The following is a 21,945-nucleotide window of genomic DNA, read 5'->3' as shown; positions in this document are numbered from 1 at the left end:
TAACTAATAATATTATAAAAGTACAAGTATGTTTGTTTGTTACCTATTCACGCTTTATCTGTTGAACTAATCATTTTGAAATTTTGCATATATGTAATTTGAAGTAGGTACGGAGATGGACTTGGGGTACGTTTCGTCCCGGAAAAATAAATGTTGCCGTAGGAACTTCACGTGGGCGAGGCCGCGGACAAAGCTCATAATACATAAACAAATTCAATATTTTTTTATCGTGTTATAATCAAAATGTAATATTTAGTAAAATAAACGATTAATTATTTTTTGTTCCATTTAGAAAATAATAACTTGTGTTGTTAACTGCTCAAAAACAAAGAAATTATTTATTGCGTAAAACATATTTTTTATTTTAACGAACCCACGCCTTGTTAACTTTTAATTATCGAATTCGTTATTTTCCATCTCAATTAGTATGCTAAACGACCTCATTTATTATGGCAACAACGCGAAATTTGTTTGGATTTTTTTATTAAGTAATAATCCTTTTTTTATTATTGTGTTTACCCTAAAAAATGTAGAACTTTCAGAATTTCTGAATCGTATGATGTAAGAAATATATCTATTACTAATATTATTATAAATGCGAATATATAAATATTATTATAAACCTCTGGATCGATTTTGATGAAATTGAAATGCATAAAGACAAGTTCAGACATAGATTTTTTTTTCGAAAATCTATATATCCCAAATTACTAGGAGGGTAAAATTTGTATGAAAATCATGAAAACCACGCGGGAGAAGCCGCGGGCAAAATCTAATTATCATATTCTGCGAAAATAAGTATTCTATTATTTCCCAATTGCTGTGCCTGACAGGTGACAGGGCCCCCAAATATACTTTTTTGTTCCATCCTGTCATTGTAGATGCAATAAAATATTGAATATTAGCTTTTATCCCCCGCTTTCACCCGCGTTCATTTCAATGTCGGGTTCTTTCGCGATGAAACCTATTTATACCAAATTTTAAGTTAGACTGCACAATTATGAGAACCGCAAAACATTCCATCCAGAAGTTTTTGCTTGATGCACAAACAAACAAATTTACAGACAGACAAAAGTTAAAAATAATGTTTTAGCTTCTTTAGTCCTATAAAGACCCCATTTTATTTTATCTCCCATTTGTTATAATATGTTAAAGGCAAAATAAAATCCTTATCCTTACATATTATAAAAGTTCACTACCATGTCTGTCTGTTCGCGATAAACTGCTGCACGGAATTTCATGCGATATTCGCCAATAGATAGTGTGATTCCTGAGGAAAGTTTAAGTGTATAATTTATTACGTTTTTACCCGAGTGAATAAGGGGAGGAGCGATAGATACAATAGGTATACTCTTTTCCGCATCGTAGATGAAAAAGAATACGGGAAAATTTTTGAGCAAATCGAGTTCGCGACCATTCGGATGGCGGAGGAAAAATACACTCAAACATACCTATTGTGTTCGTACTTCGAGTAAAATTGTTAAGTGGTTTTTCCTGTTCAGTTGGAGAAGCACCACTTGAATGCTGAGTATTTTAAATGTTGGTCTATATCGCTAAAACTGGTTGCTCATATGAATGATGTACCTAAAATACTGTTGTTGTACCTTATATTTCAATATCAAATAATTGTGCAAAAAATGTGTATTAATAAGGTGTATTTGTTAGTGTACAATAATGTTCCAATCATGACAGATAACGACAGTAAAAGACTTTTTTAATTTAATAATAATGTACTAGATACTGCAGGACAAATATATTTATTAAAGTTAAAGAAAAAACGTCATCTCTTTATATTTTATTTATGTTAAGTAATGGGTCGAAGGAAGAAACAAATATGGACACAATGGGCATAAACTTGGCATATTTGGCATAAATGAGTTTACGTCCAAATAAATGCCCAATCACTGGGCACAAAAAATAATAACATAGACTTATAAAAAGTAAAGTGCGAACTTCACTTTAAATGAAATTTAATATCAGTATTTTGTAAATCAATTTTTTTAATCAAATATCAGCCATTAAATAATCACAGTCTTGTTGTAAAATTACAGTTTGAAAATTAACGTTATTTAAAGGTAATTCTCATTGATGTATCTAAATATTTATATTAATAATATGGCTTGATTTTGATGTCTACACACACTTATCTTCATTCATCATCACTAAGATTTGAATGAAGATAAGTGTGTGTAGACATGAAAATTTATATATTTGAATAAAAAAATATATAAATTTTCAGGTAAACTTTATTTCTAAACAATAGGCATTTATTCGACGTTTACAGGCTTTTATCGGGCGTTTACTCAAAGCGCCAAAAGCGCCGGGGCACTTGGCACTCGATCACAATCATGTTTTTTGTATACTGTTCGACCTGTATATCTACTTTTGATAAGTACATAAAATGCTTTGACTAAACTAAATAAATAAATATATTAGGACAAATCACACAGATTGAGCTAGCCCCAAAGTAAGTTCGAGACTTGTGTTATGGGATACTAACTCAACGATACTATATTTTATAACAAATACATATATATAGATAAACATCCAAGACCCGGGTCAATCAGAAAAATATCATTTTCCATCATGACCTGACCGGGGATCAAACCCAGGACCTCTCGGTTCAGAGGCAAGCACTTTACCACTGCGCCACCGAGGTCGTCAACTGTGGCTTAAATTCTAATATCATTTTGAAAGTAACCAAAAAATACGAAATAAAAAAAAATTATACAGATCTATCTCTCATCTGATCTGAGGGGTTAGTGTGGGTTTGCATTTCACTTCACACCATCGAATCGATTCGAAGTGAGACGCAGCGAGCCAATCACATTGCAATATGGTTGTCGTTGCGTCACAATGGCGTACTTCGCCCACTGATAATTTTCCCCGCGTCTTCTTCAGCCGTTGAGCGTTACCTTTAATTTGTCTCAAATGAAAAACTGCAGATACATATTTTTTAATTTTATTACCGTGGTCCAGTATCTGATATACGAGTATCTATATTCTCTTGAGAATAAGGCTTTTTGCGTTATTGCCTTGGGGATATCGGCGAAGTAGCGCGCGGCGCTCGAGTCATTTTGCGATATTACTCTGCGGATATTATGCCGGCTGTACACTATCGCTGAACTGTTCGCTAAAATTTGGCGCAATACATTGCTGGTGTTTCACTGCGATAAACGAAAGTTGTCATACAAACTACGCAATGTACATTCATTCTTCGGCGTCTGTCCGAGTTCGGCGATAGTGTGTAGCCTGTATTACATGTGGTACTGTGTTATGATACGGATATGTGTAATGCCTATTAATATTCTAGCTAAATAGCTGTGATTTATAAATACATAGCTGTTATGTGATTACGAGGGAAACATTTATAAAATCCATTCCAATAATGAATAGGTAGGTACGACTTCATATTTTAATGAATATACTTGAATATTTCTTGCTTAACCGCCTGCCTAAAGGCGTGTAACAATATCCCACCACTCTGTGGTGGTGATGACCTCGACATTGACGACCTCGGTGGCGCAGTGGTAAAGTGCTTGCCTCTGATGTAAAATGATCTTTTTCCCTTTGGCCTGGGTCTTGGATGTTTATCTATATATGTATTTGTTATAAAATATAGTATCGTTAAGTTAGTATCCCATAACACAAGTCTCGAACTTACTTTGGGGCTAGCTAAATCTGTGTGATTGGTCCTAACATATTTGTTATTATTACCACTTATGAAGTACTTATGTATTTCAAAAACAAACTTTGAAAATCATAATATTTAAAACAAAAATGGTGAATTCGCAGTCATATCACCAATCAGATTATAATACCAGGGGGCTTACCATCATCTCTTAACGCGATCCACTTTACGACCTAAACTGAACTGCATCGCAAATTCGTAACATCGACTTATTTTTTTCTATGAATGCGATTCATTTTAGGTTCCTAAATTGAACTGAGTTGCGTAAATATGTACTTAAATGTGTGTTAGATGTGTAAGGTACTGCAGGTCTACCATAAACTTTTACAGAACGATTCCAATGCAACTCAGTTCAATTTAGGAACCTCAAATGAAGCAATAACAAGAATAAACATCACTATGTTTGTATATAGCTTATATTATAAATAGCTTTTACATAATATCTCTTTATGTAAAATTTAAGTATATTATAATCACACGCACAATATATACTATAATGATAAATTTTGTTTCCAAATAATAATATTTTTATAGTTACGAAAATGATATTTTCAAATTCCAATCAATTTCAATCAAAGTGAAGAATAAAAATGTTCACGCTGTATTAATTTTCAAAGAGAATATCAAATCTGTCGCTCATAATTTTTTACGTATTTCTTATAGAACTTTCCAAAGTAACCTAAAAGTTGGTAAATTAAAGAATGATACAAAACACTCCAGGCCTAATTCCACCAAAAGCGATGAGGCGAGAGAGAAGACCTATATGAAGAAAGTATACAAAAATCTCTTAAAAATCAATGATTTCGGTGTTTTTGATCACAATGTGTGATGTGATGTGATGTTTTTGATCACAAGGTGTGATGTGATGTGATGTTTTTGATCACAAGGTGTGATGTGATGTTTTTGATCACAAGGTGTGATATGAAGCGAAGATGATGTCTAAGGTGCTATACACAAGCTCAAAAAATGCCTCTTGCTTTAAGATTACCAAAATCTCAACTCTGCTTTGTTTAACCACAGTATTTTAAAAAGAAAACCGTACAGAAAGTCTTAGTCCTCTGTCTATCGAAAACGCCGCATTGATTTCATTTTTCACTGGCAGAATTTCAAAGTTTATTTTCCTTCTGCTTTTCAGTTTAATAAAGAATCTCTTTTAAAATTTCAAATATCTTCATTCAACAGTTTAATCACACTCACTCATCTTCACGTGTTCGAGTTAAAAATAACCTAAAATTTTTGAAGATTTGGCTATGATTTTACAACCGGCCTAACGCCTCCTTAGGAATGGTATTATTGCCTATCACTTGCCAAGGATATGTGTCCCTTAGTCGCCTCGTACGTATTCCACGGGAGGATATGGAGTCTTCAATTAGCAGTTTCATTGAGTTACTATAATCACCTGTATCGGAGATGGATTCAGATCCAAATAATTAAATAAATGAATAATTTATTAGTATTGTATACTAACCCAATATGGAGTTAGTCTGAAATAAAATCTTTCAATACCTTTGATATAGAATAGAAAAGTATTCGCACAAGGCACAAAATGAAGATGAATTAAGTACATCTAAAAATATCTTGGCCATAAATATCTATACGATGGATTCGTACCTTTAGGGCTGGCGATGAGCGCCGAGGTTACGAGGATTAACGAAGTTGCCAACTTGAAATCGAGTGGATCTGGCAAACTTTGCTTTTCACCTTTACAAGTAAAAAGTAAGGTTTTAGAAATGGCTTGAGGTGGAAACAAAATGTTGCTCTTGATAATCAAGACTTAAGAGTGAGTTACACCAGTCCAACTTTTACGTTGACTTTAACCCGCGTAGTATGACATTTTGTCTAAGCGAAGGCAGCACGCAGGTGCTCAGATGAACTCATCTTTAAGTTTATTAAATAAATAAATAATCACTTATTATCAGACCAAATGATCCATACAAAGTAAACACATATATCCATAATAATCATATCTTACTGATATTATAAATACGAAAGCCTGTCTGTCCACTTTCACGGCGAAATCTGCCTAGATTTTGGTGAAATTTGAAACGGAAATAGTTAATGAACCGATGTCAAACATAGGCTATCGCTAGCGGAATTGCAGGCAACAGCTAGTCAATCCTTCCTTACATCGTCCTTACATAATATAAAACAAAGCCTTCTACGGCGTCTGTATGTTCACGATAAAGACTAAAAATCGATAAGATAATAAAGACGAAAAATACAAAAAAACTACTGCACGGATATTCATGCGGTTTTCACCAATATATAGATTGATTCCTAAAGAAGGGTTAGATGTATAATTTATTATGTTGTGTTTACGCAAGTGAAGCTTCAACGGGTCGCTAGTTCATTAATAATTTCCGCGGTAAGAGACGAATATATTACTTGCTACGAATGTGCTACGAACGCACGAGCTGCGCCGTAGCGTGTTCTAGCTGGCTGGCGTAGCCGCTACGGGCTACGAGGTTTGTACCGTCTTCCATGACACTTAAAATCATGAAATAACAAAGGTCAAGTTAAATCTTAACGTAAAACTAGTTTTTGCCCGCGGCTTCATCCGTGTGAATTTCCCACGGGAACAGTTATTATTCCGGGGATAAAAGGTACCCCCTATGTCCACTACAAGTGCGGAAAATTTCAAGATTGGTTGAGTAGATAGAGCGTGAAGAGGTAACACACAAACTTGCATTTATAATATTAGATAGGATGCCTAACTAATCAAATACATAACCCCTTACTTATTTACTTGGCATCGATTTCCATTCAAGCACATGGCTAACATTATTATTTAATGATACGTATCATAGAAGTCGATTCATTTCATTCAAATTCAAATTTTCAAATTCAAAATTCTTTATTCAATTTAGGATGATATACATCACTTATTGACGTAAAAAATTACTTAAACTAAGTCTACTGCCGGCTTCCAAAGCGCAAGTGAAGAAGAAGCGGCGCAACAAACTTCACCGCAGCCTTTTCTCCAAGGACGTCAATTAACAAATATAGGTCTTATATATATATTAGAAATTAGGAGGACGAATTTACATCATTATTAAAAATGACAAAATTTGAATAAATAAATAAAATAAAATATGTATTTCAAATAAAATTATTGAAAATTTATATATATATTTTAATAGAAGCTGTTTAAATTTTTTATTTTATATTTTATCAACAGTTCACTATTATTTTTATACTTACTCAAATAAAAGAATAAATTTGACGACCTCGGTGGCGCAGTGGTAAAGTAAAAGCAGACTTGCCTCTGAACCGAGAGGTCCCGGGTTGGAGCTCCGGTCGGGTCATGATCGAAAATTATATTTTTCTAATTGGCCCGGGTCTTGGATATATCTATATATGTATACATTATAAAATATAGTATCGTTTAGTTAGTATCCCATAACACAAGTCTAGAACTTACTTTGGGGCTAGCTCAATCTGTGTAATATGTCCTAATATATTATATATTGTCCTAATATATAGCTTTAAAAATATCAATTTTAGAAACCAACTGTATTAAAAACAACGGTTACTAAAAATGCGGTAAAAAAACTGAGTCGCTCGCTCCAGCGACGGTAAATGGTACGCAAAATTTTGCGGTTTCGACGCACATTGCTGGTTTTTCCTCGCCCTAAATTAAAACTCACATACAAATTACGCAATATGGCTATGTGTCTGACCTATGGCGATAGTGTGGAGCCACCAATATAATTTTCTGGCAGTATCTTCATCTTTTCTCTTGATAGTGTCTAGAGACATTACAATCCCATATCCTTTAATGAAGATGCTTTCTCTTCATAAATTATTAGTAGAGTTATAGTTAGAGTATTACACTATCTATAATACCACATCTACCGCCATTTTTTTGAAGTGAAAACTTCTTTAGCGGCGTTGTGCATTTATTATGATGGGTAAAAAATGTTTAACTCGTGTCAGGACACGTGCCCCTGATCGAAAATTCTTAAGACGTCAAAAGTGCACAACGTTAATTTTCAAGTTTTCACTTCTGCCGGCACTCGGCAGTTCCGGCAGAAGTGAAGAAAAAAATGTGTTATACTTTTGTTTTGTATATTATGTAAATAATGCTATATTCATTTTGTGAACGATGATAAAATATTCGTTTTTCCAGATATTAATAGACCGTTTTAAATAAACAATGTTGAATATAGTTTACTAAGTTATTATTGAAACAGATTACTGTTTAGTTATGTGTGTATAAAGTTATTGGTGTTAGAGATACCCGGCTCCGTGGCAACACGCCCGTCCAAGACCCGGAGGTTCTGAGTTCGATTTCCAGCACGGGCAAAAATGTTAATAAGCGTGTGGTTCCACCGCATATTACACCGTGAATATCGTACGAGGCGATTAAAGATAAGCAACGATAGCATTCCCACGGAGAGTTGAAGGCCGGTTATAAAATCACGAATCTACAAAATTTTGAGTTTTATTTTAACGTTGACACTAGGTTTCGCGGCGTCACATTTCCTAAGCTCAATCGTTTCACGAAATGAACCAGAGATATTCTCGTTTTCGCTGACACTCGTTAATTCATCACTGGGTATATAACGGTCCTTTTTGTGTTTGTGTCGAAATCGATGATGTCCTATACTTTTCTTTGTCTACCTCGCACTGCACATCCGATGAGAGATTTCACGCGAAATCTACCGGACCAATTGTTATGAAATTTGGTCCACGGGTATATATTATAATTTGGAATAACACATAGGGTACTTTTTAGTCTGAAATTCCCAAGGGAGCGAAACCCCGGGGAGCAGCTAGTATGATATAAAGAAAAAAAGGATTTTTCAATCAATGTGAAAATATTCACGATTTTAATTTAACAATGTTATGGCAAATCATCTCTCTCTCTGGATATATATAAATATTTATGGTTTACAAACGTATTACGTATCTTGATACAAAACATCTTGATTTAAAGATATAGAAAAACAAAATCTTTATTATATTTTAAGGATGTTTATAAAACTCCCTTAAATTTAGAGATTTCTTTGTGGACACAAAAATGAAACACTTTGATAACATTCAATTTTACTTTGTGCGTGATCATTATTATTTCCAATATTCCAACGACAATGGACGACAAAAAATTGTTCAAGCAGAAAAAAGGAGATGAAAGATGTTAAATTGGCATTGCTTCAGGAGGCTGTAATTTCTATTCATAAAAGGAATACAACAGATGAAGCAGTACGGGTGGGAAGATCAGTGCCTCCCGAATGCCCGGAGAGGATGGGTGCGTTGCGCGCGAAATTTTACCGCCAATTTTCTTAGGCGAGAAAATTCGACCTCGTTTCAAACTACAACTCTTTCCGATATCCGATTTTTCGTGTGACAAATGAGTATATCGTGAGATTTTGACTAAACATGACTAGAAGATAAATTCATATCTTAAATGGAACTTTGTGAAATATTTGTTAAGGTGATGAGTTTTAAAATCATTTAAATATGAAACAATGGGCGGGTTAAAGTAGTTACGTGATATATTCGAATAAAATATATGTTTAGAAACGAAGTAAAATGTGAAAATATATGTGACTTGTATAGGATGTGTAATTGATGTGATGTGCGGAGATGAATAGATTTGACAATTCGAATAGACAAGACAAAGACGATGAGAATCCCAGAGGAAATTGCACAAAACCAAATAAAATTCTTGGTGAGTTATGTCATTAACACGTGCGAAAAATTGGACCGTCTTCTTGAAAAATATGTACCTACTTGCTAGTCTTTATTATATTATTTGTTTATTGTTACTACGGGAAAAATTATTGAAAAATGCATATTTTTTAATCGCGTTGAATTCCAGGTACCCGTAAAATTTTTAGGCGGTGCGCGAATTTGATTCGTATTTTGTAGTTTTTATCAGGCGACGGATCATAAACTATTAAAAGAACCCCTCGATGGGCGAATTAAATTCGTGTTTTGTTGTTTTCATACTCGAAAATGAGAGAGAGAGAGAGAGAGAGACTTATGTACCCTTTCTTTTCTTTCAATTTCGTATTAACACGCCGGTTGCTTTCGGAGTTGTGACGCCGCCGCGGAGCTCGGGGTTACCGTAAAACGTAACAATTGCAGTTTTGAAGACTCGGTGACGATTTTACAACCAGCCGCCTGCGCGACGTCAACCCCCTTTGGAAATGCTATAGTTGCCTGAGTTGCCAATGCTGTATGTCCTTTAGCAGGGACTACACGTTGAAAATTACATAGTTAATAATAACTACAAAAGTACTTACTTATAGTCTTTTATTTATTGTTCCACTAATTATATGGTTAAAATATTTCTGCCTTCCTATCATTTATTCTTTATATCTTATCTCATTTATTCAATACGATTATCTCGCAAAAACTCTTGCATTTCATAACTAAACAGAGATGTCTCGCAACGCAAACCGAGCGTAAACGTTTTTACCCGGTATAAACCCATCTATGTCGCTGAACGACAAAACCGCGCACAGCATATAAGTAATAACATTCTCCTTGAAGCGATAAAGGTCCCCTAATATGATACGTTACAAAGTGCCTGTTAGACACGCGTCAGGTATCTTCCTTCTTTATGATCACACCTTTCATATTTTGCGTCGCTTTTTTTTATTTAATCTACGATGTATGTTTTGTTTTAAGCTGTATTTACGCCCTTTTTTGTGCCCAGTAACTGTGTAAATCTCTGTAGTAACTTAAAATCGTTTGATTAAAATGTCGTGAGAAATATACATTATTAATGAAATAAGTACTTGACTAAAACTACATAGTCGATTTTTCTGTCGATAGTCACACGTGAGTGACCCTTACTTTTCATTAAATAATGCCTAAATTCAATTTAATGTGTGTTGTCTTGATTCCTCTAATCCAAGTAGTCCGATTGAGTGTCTCTCTCTAATCCTCAAATGTAGGAATGTATATAGGTTTCATTCGGAGCTGTGGCGAAGCCCAGGATCAGCTTAAAAATAAAAAAAATAATATTTTTAAGATATGGTGTGTGATTTTACCTGCCTGCCTAACATCAACACTCTTGGAAATAAATACACATGGAACTAGCGGAGCCCCGGGGCTACGCTCCCGTGTGTATTTTGGGATAAAAAGTGTCCTATGTATTATTCCAGGTAATAGTCTACCCGTGTACCAAATTTCATAATAATTCGTCCAGTAAATTTTGCGTGAAAGAGTAACAAACAAACGCATACATGAGGATGCAATACACTAATAATATAAATGCGAAAGTTTATGAGGATAACTTTCGCATTACCATTATTGCATTATTGCTTGCTACCAGTTACCAATACTATCCCTTAGTCACCTCGTACTACATCAACGGGTGGGTAAGGCGATAGTCGTTAATTAGTCGGACTAAGTATTCTTACCATTAGTACTGATGAGAATTGAATTCCTTATAGTCCTACTTGTCATATTTTTTATTGTTTATTCAAATAGCTCTAGATTGGTACATGTATGTGTAGTTCAGTATAGATATTAAAGCAACAACTAAATAAATAAATATTAGGACAAATCATACAGATTGAGCTAGCCCCAAAGTAAGTTCGAGCTTTGTGTTATGGGATACTAATTCAACGATACCATATTTTATAAAAATACATTAGATAAACATCCAAGTACAAAATATATATAGATAAACATCCATGACCCGGGCCAATCAGAAAAAGATCATTTTCCATCATGGCCCGACCGGGGATCGAATCCGGGACCTCTCGGTTCAGAGGCAAGCACTTTACCACTGCGCCACCGAGGTCGTCAAAATATTAATATACAAGTACATATTTTAACTATAATGATACTATTGATTTAATTTCTAATCATTACAATAACTTAAGTACTAATATTAATTACAATGCATTTCTCTGTTGTTTTGAATAAGTTACTGGACTCTGTTCATGTTAAATCTAAAGCTAAATACTAAATATCGTCTTTATGATATTTTTATACAAATATTTTCTTATTGGAAACTTAGTCAATTCAAATTCATTATCATGATATTTACTTTTCAGGTCAGTATTATCTTTATGGGACTAATATAAACCAAAACATTTTTTTTAGAATTTATGTCTGTCTTGCAACAACTGTTGTGGTTTCCAAAATAGTATAGCAAATGGTTTAACTTGCGATACTACACTGCTTGGAACCCGAGATAATGACGATAATAATTTCCAATAAAATCACTGGAAATTACGCAGGCGAAACTGCGGGAAAATGCCAGCGTTCAATAAATTAGTAATGATTATTAAAAAAATATATGACGATGTCTCTTTCGTAATCCTGTCATTTTGTGTGAAAGAGAACAAACGTTCTCTTTCACGCAAAATCTACTGGAAGGATTGTTATGAAACGAATATAATTATAAAGAATAACACATAGGGCACTTTTTATCCCGAAATTCCTACGGGAACGAAGCCCCGGGGCGCAGCTAGTGTAACATAAGATTAAAGAGATATCAGTATTAATGCTTTGACGTTATTATTGGACAAGAAATAAATTATTATGTGCGAATAGTTTTTTTAAAGAAATAAATAGGTATTAATCAAAGATTAAATACTGTGATCAAAAAATAAATCAAAAAATAAGATAAAATAATACGTGAAATACAGAAATGACATCGGCAAAATGGCAAACAAAAAGCTGAAAAGGGTTCGAAGCAATCAGATTTATTTTTGGCGTTTTCGGGAATATGAACGTAATCAGCTTTTGGAATTGCATCGGAAGAATAAATCAAAATAATCCGACAGAACATTGATTTTGTCGCCATTTTGCGAGCATTAATACTTGTGAGGTGATAAGGATTGGATTTAGGTGGCGTGTGGTTCCGTCCTAGAATTGGACCTCTAAAGAATAAGCGTTTTTACCCCTGTTACTACCAAGTCTTACTACAAGTAGTTGGTCTGCAAATTCTTTTATATATTAAACGACAGGTATTAAACGCGCACATACCTTTCTTGAGCAGTCGCCCAGTGACCACGGACCTTTGCAACAAGGTCCGTGAAACGTGTGGGAAATAAAAAAGCTATGTGCGCGTTTAATACCTGTCGTTTCATAGGTATATAATTATGCAACGCGAAAGTTTAAAGGTAGTTATGGAAATTCATTTAACCGTGTTACTACCGCCACGGCCGTTAGAACTACCGACAGATGTTTTTTTACTACAGATGTTTTTTTTTACTACAGATGTTTTTTTTACTACAGATGTTTTTTATAGTGCAGAAAAAAACAAAAGCTGATAATGTTGTTGATACAGAAAAAAAGTTTTTCCACAGTCCCAATTTATGTTTGGAGGTAAACGTTTCTTTTGGCATATATTTTTACCAAAGTTATGATCAGCTTGATTAACGAATGAATGAATTTATTTATTTAAGTAACAGAGACTCATATAATTTGTTAGTACTGCTTATATACTATGATTACAAAATAATTTAACAATAAAAGTATGTTTTAAAATTTTATTTGTATAAAAATGTAAATTATAACTTTGCTGCCCCAACAGTTTCCGAGCTTAAAAAATTGGACACAAGAATACCTACAGCTACAGTTTTTTCGTTGTTAGGTACAGTCGGGGACAAAATAACCTGACGCCTGTAGTAGTGAGTTAGATAGAGAGGAGGGTTAGATTTATCTGTTCCCGACTGTACAGATAATAAAAATATTTCAACATCAAGGTACTAAAATGGCTCTTACGGGAGAATACTGAAAACCAATATACCTAAACCACATTGAACCGATCCCTTCATATCGGCGTTATAAGCCTATTGCCGTATATAAGTTGATTTGCATCGAAAGCGAATTCCGTTCTCTGGGACAGAAAATTGTAATATTAACGGTACGAGCACATTAAGCCATCATATATTTTATATGGCCCCTGGACCATATAAAATATGTATTGTACATACTACAGCCTAAGCATGGTGCAGTATCCTCATAACATATGTAATTGATTTAAGACATGATTACGTACCTTTTGTACATTTAGTTTTATTTATATTATATAACTTTTTTTTTGTCAATTTTCAATAATTTTATTGAAAATATTATAAATTTTTATTTATTTATTTAAATTTTGTCATTTTTTAAATAATGATGTGAATTCGTTATCTTAATTTTTAATATCTATATGTATAAGACCTACATTTGTTAATTGACGTCTTTGGAGAAAAGGCCGCGGTGAAGTTTGTTGCGCCGCTTCTTCTTCACCTGCGCTTTGGAAGTCGGCAGTAGACTGAGTTTAAGTAATTTTTTTGACGTCAATAAGTGATGTATATCATCCTATATTGAATAAAGAATTTTGAATTTAAACAGCGGCAAAGTGTGCGTTTGTTTATTATAAAACTATATGTGCTCCAGGGCTTTGTGAAAAATTACCCTATGTGTTACTCTAGATTATTTTCTACCCGTGTACCAAATTTCATAACAATCGGTCCAGTAGATAATGCGTGAAGAGGTAACAAACAAACTTACTTTCGCATTTATAATTGAATTGAATGGGATGTATAAATTATATGCTAGGACTGCAACGCCCCGGGGGCATAGTGTGCGTGTACAGCATAGCGTTAGTGTTTCTGAAAGTATAAAATTAAAATTAGTTTCATAACTTTGTTTACGACCGGCGTTTCACAATTTGTGATACAATTGTTGTGTCTCTCTTTCAATCTTGCGCGTTCCAGTTGCATATATTGATTCACTAGCTGCGCCCCGCGATAATTTCGAGATAAAAAGTACCCTATGTGTTATTCCATGTTATATTCTACACGTACACCGAATTTTATAACAATACGTCTAAAAATATTTTTCGTAGAGTAGTAAACATACAGTTATACATCCTCACAAACTTCGCATTTATAATATTACTAGGAAGTAGGTAGGTTAGAATTTCAATGTTATTTCGTAATTAGTATGTCTATTTAATAATAACATTTATACTAATACGATTAGTGGGACATGTTTGAATAAATTTACTTTAAAACTTAACTGTATTTCATAAAGTTTAATTGAAGTTGAAAAGTTGAATTGTGTTATGTCCCATTACGGCGATGTCAGTAAGTACCTTTACTCGAGTCGGCCATGTTATGTACCAAACTGATATGAGAACGTTTGGATGTGAATGATAGTGTTACTTAATCACGCAAAATCTATCCGTGGTATTGAATGAAATTCGGTATTTACCCGTCTATAACCTCGAATAGATAAGTTATTTTTGTCCCGAAAATCCTAAGACAGCGAAGTCAGCACGCAATTTCCAAATCCCGAAATGTCTCCATTAAAATCGATGTTATAAATGCTAAGCTAAATATTTGAAGCAAGATTGAGAACAGTGTAAGACTTCACGAACATCGTCTTATCCGGCTTACGGTGAGATAAATTTTACTGTGAGTTAATTTTACCTAATCACAATTTACGAATTTAACTTCGCAACCAAAGGGACACAGCTCACCAGTGAAGCTTTACGTTATTTTGTTTGCTAACAAAACTAGATTACTAATATTAGGTATCAATAAATTAAAAAAAATGTTAACATATACAGGTGCTGCAAGACAAGTATCACCCTCTGTATAGACGTGTATGTAGCGGCGAAATTTCAAGAAATTTGGATAGGTTAGTTCACACAAACCTAAAATATATGATTTGAAATAATTAGATTTGAAGTATGTACGTGCACATAGTGCAGTCGATATATATATTTTTTTATATATCATACTTAATAAAGTACTTTACAATAGTAAAGAAATATTAAACAAATAAAACATGTTTTTCTCTCTTTGCATCACCTATTGTTTAAGTGGTAGAAAAAGCCATAAGTTTATGTGATTATGTCAAATATTGATTGTATTTTCGAAAATAAATATTTTTGTTTTGGAACTATTAGAATTTTTTATTTGAAAGAAGGAGAAGTTTAATAAATAATCTTCTTCTTCTTCATAGTCGTATTCCTCCGTAGTCCCTCAGCCATGGCTGAGGGTCGTTCGCGGTCATTTCGTGAAACACAACAACTTTCTTGGCACTATTAATGGAGTGATTTGCCATTTTCTTCACCATTTCACACAGAAGATATTAATAATAATCAACCAGTGTTCCGGTTTCTTCACGATGTTTTCCTTCACTGATGTTTTTCTACATATTTTAAGTAAATAATGACAAACAATAATCAAACATCATCGCTCTGTTGATAAAAAGTTTATTGTAAATCTGTGCCATTTCTAACTTTATAACAAGTATACAAATATGTAATACAGATATACTATATAACAAGTATACAAATATGTAATACAGATATACTAATATGTAATACTGATTAAATTTTATTGTGGAATAATTTCACATCACGGAAGTAGAATGTAAAAAAATGGTTAATGAAAATGGAATTTTATCTCTAATTTCCTAAGAATTATATCCGCTGAAAGAAATTTATACTAAGTGATTTAATTATCTCGGGCTATAAGCTCCCAGCATCGCTCCATTAGCTTTGTTGATGCCGCTTAATTCTGTACATTACTTTCTTTGCTTACAAAAGATAAAAGATAAATTAAATCCCCCTTGATAAATGCGACATTTCTTGGTCTTACAGCGAGATATGTGCCCCGTTTTTTTTTTTCTATTTGATACATTTTCTGGAAAATATTATGATTAGGTTTACTATTATTTTTTTGAACATGCATTTACAGATGTTAGCAATTTGAAATAGTCATAGATAAACATAGACTACTGCATATCCATGTTTATCCTGCAAATTATTTATGAAGCTTGACAACTGATAGTCGAGAGCGGTATTGGCTTTCCAGACGCGTCGTGGTCGAGTGTATACAAACTAGCTCATACTTGAAACAGCCGTAATTTCGCATTCATTTTGGACATAGTCAAATCATTTATTCAGAAAAGGCCCTTTTTCAACCAACTTTTTATTATAATCCTATTGTGTCAACGGCCTTCCTATTCTGCTTCCATTTCAATCGATCAACTATGACCATAAAATTTACACGTGTGTTTTTTTTTGCAGAACTGGATTTGGACTACTTGGAGAGGGGAGGAGCCTCCATGACAGTGGGAGGGGCCCCCAGCGTGGAGCCGAGCCCTGACAGCCTTGACCTCATCAAGGTTGTGCTGCTCGGTGCGCCAGCCGTGGGCAAAACCAGCATTATCCAGGTGCATCGCCATCTTCTTTTCGGAACGTTTTCTTTCTTTCTTAACTTCGCTTCTTTTGGGGCTGTGCAGCCACGGGTCAGTATTTCAAATAGACGATTAAAATTTTGAAGATATGACTCTGATTTTGAACACCCAGGTTAACAACCCAGGTCTCTCCCTGGGTTGTCAACCTGGATGTTAAAAAACACTTAGGGGGAGGAAAGATATCATGCGGGCTGGATATATTCCGAGTAAAAGCGACCTTCTATGTTCTCTCTGTCTCTTTCATCTTATCGTTTTCACTTCCACAGTTGTTGAGATTTCTTCTTCTCCACATAGATCTTCGACATCCTTAGTTGATCATTGCAAATTGGCACTCACATCCTCCCTGACCACATCAAGCCAGCATAATAATTGTATCTTCTGCCTGGATCAAACGGTATCGACATCGCCATACATGTGTTCTCCACGTAATTTAATTTAGTTTACGTAACCCTCTTTCGCTTACGTTCCCCATGTAATAACGTTTGGCTCACGCAATACGTGGTGCAATCATAGGCATTAAGTATCACTGGAAATAATCTACTATATCACGCGAAAGAAACTGCTGAAAAAATTTCGCTTTCTATTTTTCGTTGAACCCAAATTAATGATCGCTGTATTATACCATTCTCAGACCCCGGAAGTACGGAAGCTCGGTCGAGAATTTAATTATGCCTTTATGTGAGATGAAAGAATTAAACCCATTCCCTCTGTAACTGCTTTAAACGGGTGTTAATCTGGAAATATTATCGCTGGATGGTTTAATCTTGTGCTATTGACTGAATTAGATTTAGCATTTATACAAACAACGAAACTCCAACGTGTTTAGTTTCGAAATGTTAAAGCCCTATTCATCACGTTTTTATCAGATTATTTTGTTTCTTGGTGAAAAATAAAGAAATATTTTAACAAACTAAGCTACATTTGATAAATAATTTTCGTAGAATATTATAGATTTTGGTGGCCATCGTTATGGTATGCGTATAATCGGAGTGATCCTTTTTCTAGGGTGGGAGAGGCCGCCACGCAAACCCACATTATGTAACACTTAATATGTTTAATTAAAACGAAATTAAACCCTTCTATTAAAGAAGGTAGGTACACAATTAGAACCTGCTGAATACGATCCTACGGTTTGCCTAAATTGGAACGGTACTCTTGGTACAATTAACTGCACGTGGAGTCACTATGTGTGGACCTTAACGTAAAGGTTTTAGAGGCGATATTGCAATGAAGTTGGATCGATAGATATGCTGTAGTCTGTACTGCTGTATCATTTGTATAGGTATACGGAACTCTATACATAACGTTGGTCATTATTTTCCACATAATGAATGTTCTATTCAGTAGGAGAATAAAACTTTATTTTATTAAAGTCTGTGATTAAAGTACACGGTGACTTTTCTAATGTAATAAAGTGATATTACTTTTTTTTTATTTATAAATTTCTATTCATGAATTCTAATTATAAATTGATATTAACTAATAAGAACTTACAGAATAAAAAAGGCCTAATTACAGAATTCGTTAGAACAATTGCTGTAAACATACACAAAACTTTGTGTATTCTGTTGAAAAAATATCAAACAAAAGTTTATACAAACGGTGTTATTGTAATCAAACGGTACAAATCTCTGAAAAAATGATTTGACTTTGTCATTCTTCGTTGCACCGTTGCCTGCCGCTTAAAAAGATTTTACCACCGAGAGCCAGTATAAATCAAGTACCTATCTAAAATATATATAAATCAATAACAAGCACCAATATCAATGCCCATCTTTCAGAAAGATGGTGATAATTTATAATTAGTAGATTTTTTTTTGTAATATACTTCAAAATTCTGCCTAAATGAGGTTCCCGTGTCGTCTCGCACAATGGCTTCCATTATTAACTTCATGTGCTTAATTAATTTTATTACACAAATTGCTACTTTATAAAGTAATAAATTGTGTTTTACAGGGTACTTTTTCCACTACATAAATTTTACGATTTGATTTAGATGATAAAGCAAAGTTCTTTTCCAAATAAATCTGTTTCAATACATACTTACCTACAATTTTTTTTGTTCATACAAATTGGCTAATTCGTTGCACGGACTTGGCATGGAAAGTTGAAATTGTAAGTTCTTTTTTTATTGTACCAACTATATCTCTTATTGAAATTTTTGTATTCCATGTACTGCAAATTTTTTACAATATGTTATTGAAAACAATGTGCAATAAAAAAAATGTTTATTAGCCAGATGAGGAACGAAGAGAGCTCTTGATTCCATGAAGTTAGAAATATGTGTATGAATTTATGGAATCGTATCTCTAAAATACTTTTGTAATTTCATAAATAAATTACATATTAAAAAAAAAAACAAATTGAATGCTTAGGTACTTCAAAGAAATAGATAAAATCGAACTACGTAATATTTTTCTCGTATTCAGCACTAGACTTGTTAGAAACAAGAATTTAAATAGATTTGTTAAAATTACTCTTTATTTATTTAGGGTGTGTTGCACAAGTCAACTTTAACGTTAACTTTAACCTTGCAGAAATATGCAAAGTATGTAATTTTGTCCTGTATAATTATGTTGTACGATAATTTAGTTCAATGTAGTGAAACATCCCAAATCCCATTATATAATATGAATGTATAGTAATAGAGTCGGATTCCAACACAGTTTAAGAACACGGGATCTATGAATATTTTAGTGGCACTATGTATTATAATAGCTTTGTGTGTTTAGGGATGATTAAAGTTAATGATAGGGTAGATGACATTTTTTTATTTTGACGACTATTCGAAGGCCTTTATATTATTAGAAACACCAGTGTAAAAAATATTGTGATAATGATAATACTTTCAAAGTGCTTGACACTCCACTGGGTTCTGGCAAATTGAGAAAATTCGAAAATTATCTTCATGTAACCTAGTAAGAAGTGCTTGCCAATGATCTGAGTGAAGTTTTCCGATGACAGTGCGAAGTGGGGAAGAAAAAAGTAGGAAATAGAAACGATCTTGGATTCCAACGCTTAACGACTGAAGAAGAAATAGAAAAAACGCTCAGATGAGCAGATGGCAAATGGCAAGAGAGAGAATGGTTAAAAAAATTACAACTGTGATTTCTCCTCTACTGTTCCTTTCTTGTTTTTATGTGTATAGTCAATAGCACATGAAGCTACTTAATTCATTTCAAATTCGCCGTTATTATCACGTCATTTAATATTTTGGCACCTAATATTAAAATCGTAGACGAGCAATCACTTCACCTCCTGGGAGCGCCGTTATTGGAAGATGCGTTTTTTATTTTTGTTGATGAGCAAATTTCAAAATTTGAGTCGTCTTCCCACCGTCTACTTAATATGAACCCTCATTTTGCATATACAATTATAAAATTTCGTCTTTTGGCAAACTGTGAGCCAGAGTCAGGTTTTTGGTTGAACGCTATTCCTTCAGCTAGTGTAGGTACACTACTGGACAAGACTGCCTTTAGTCTGGCAGTGAGCCTTCGATTGGGGGCCAGAACTAATGAACCACATCGCTGTCGTTGTGGGGAAGATGTCGACCACTTGGGTCAGCACGGTTTGGCTTGTCGCCGTAGTGCAGGCCGCATTTCACGCCATGCTGCACTGAATGACATCATCCGTCGCGCTCTTACCAGTGCCGGCGTGCCAGCAGTTCTAGAGCTTACTGGCATTTCAAGAGATGACGGTAAGAGGCCTAACGGTATAACATTCATTCCGTGGAAAAATGGGCGGTTGTTGGTGTGGGATGCGACGTGCGCGGGTACAGTAGCTCCATCCTACGTAGCAGCGACTGCCTGTAAGGCTGGTGCGGCTGCGTTGGCGGCAGAGTGCGGAAAAGGCGTAAATATGCATCTCTGGGAGAGCCATACATATTTATGCCTTTTGCTGTAAAGACCCTGGGACCTTGGGGTGCGGATGCAAAAACCCTTTACAAAGAAATTTCCGCACGTCTGGTCGATGTCTCTGGGGACCCAAGGGCTGGTGACTATTTTGGCCAATGTTTGAGTTTGGCCATACAAAGAGGAAATGTCGCCAGCCTTCTGGGAACTTTACCGCACGACGACGGCAATTTAGTGTCAATTTTTTATCTGAATTAATTTCAAATTTTTTATTTTAGTTTTTTTTTTTTAATTTTAACAAATAGTTCAAGTGTGTATATACATATATATATAGTCATTAATCATAAATAAATTGGACAATAACAGGTTGACAGAATGCTTATCGATATTTGGGCAAATAGATTTGTCAAACTAAAATTATCACGTCATAAAGATAAGGTAATGTGGCATGCGCTCGACTGTACATAAATTGTTAAATAAATAATTGAACACATAGTAGGACTCGTCGCAATCTGTAGTAGTTGCTGAGATTATATAATCTGTGGTTTAGAACAGAGCTTCCCTAACTGTTCGTCCCTGGGACCAGGGGTCCAGGAGAAGGAAATGAGAGTGGCAATTTCTAAACTGGAACCCCGTTGCCAGAAACAATCCTCAGGAAAGCAAGCACATCCATCTCATTAGGAGCCAGCCGGTTAGCAAAATATCTATATTTACTTTTATAGTTATGTTTTGAATTTGTTTTCATTTATATTAATATAAATGTCCATTTCGTGTCTTCCTGACAACCTATTGTTACTAGGCTAGTACCTACACAAGCTGGCTATGTTTGGGGACTGAGAGAAAATATCGCAAAAACCGAATGGACTCACAGTACAAATAACTCTTAAAAATAAATCAAATTTCAATCAAAACATTCTATAACGTTGCGATATCAAAATTAAGATAACAGAGTAATTAAATTTAATATATTAAAGGCGTTATTTTACTGTTCCAGTGAAGTCTGTCATATCCAGTGAGCTGATTTGGCTCCTGATTACGAAATTACATGCTTGATTAACGACGCAGTTTGGTGTAGTTTAATTAGTTTAAGATCGGGTGGCCATGATTTTGGGTTAATTGACAATTATGGTTTGAACTATTAATCGTAATTAATAGCTTATATTATTAATAGTTTGTACTGCAGCGTATCGTTCCGCCCTAAATTAGCCCCCCATATACTCCCGTGGA

At 34.3% G+C, this 21,945-nt stretch overlaps 1 protein-coding gene across 2 annotated transcripts in view; it reads left to right on the top strand.

Moving 5' to 3' along the window:
- Window positions 1–21,945, top strand: part of LOC128679384 (uncharacterized protein) — a 41,737-nt gene that overhangs the window by 14,700 nt on the left and 5,092 nt on the right. Inside the window, exons 1-2 of one of the 2 annotated variants that reach the window (XM_053761576.2) lie at window positions 8,898–9,365; window positions 16,698–16,843. In XM_053761576.2, the coding sequence (XP_053617551.1) occupies window positions 9,281–9,365; window positions 16,698–16,843 (231 nt within the window). In that variant the 5' untranslated portion in view covers window positions 8,898–9,280. Of the gene's footprint in view, window positions 1–8,897; window positions 9,366–16,697; window positions 16,844–21,945 lie in introns of those variants that run through there. The other variant, XM_053761577.1, reaches the window with a different exon arrangement.

This window comes from Plodia interpunctella, chromosome 21 (assembly GCF_027563975.2).
Source record: "Plodia interpunctella isolate USDA-ARS_2022_Savannah chromosome 21, ilPloInte3.2, whole genome shotgun sequence".
Lineage (NCBI taxonomy): Eukaryota > Metazoa > Arthropoda > Insecta > Lepidoptera > Pyralidae > Plodia > Plodia interpunctella.
This window is presented reverse-complemented; position numbering and strand designations above follow the sequence as displayed.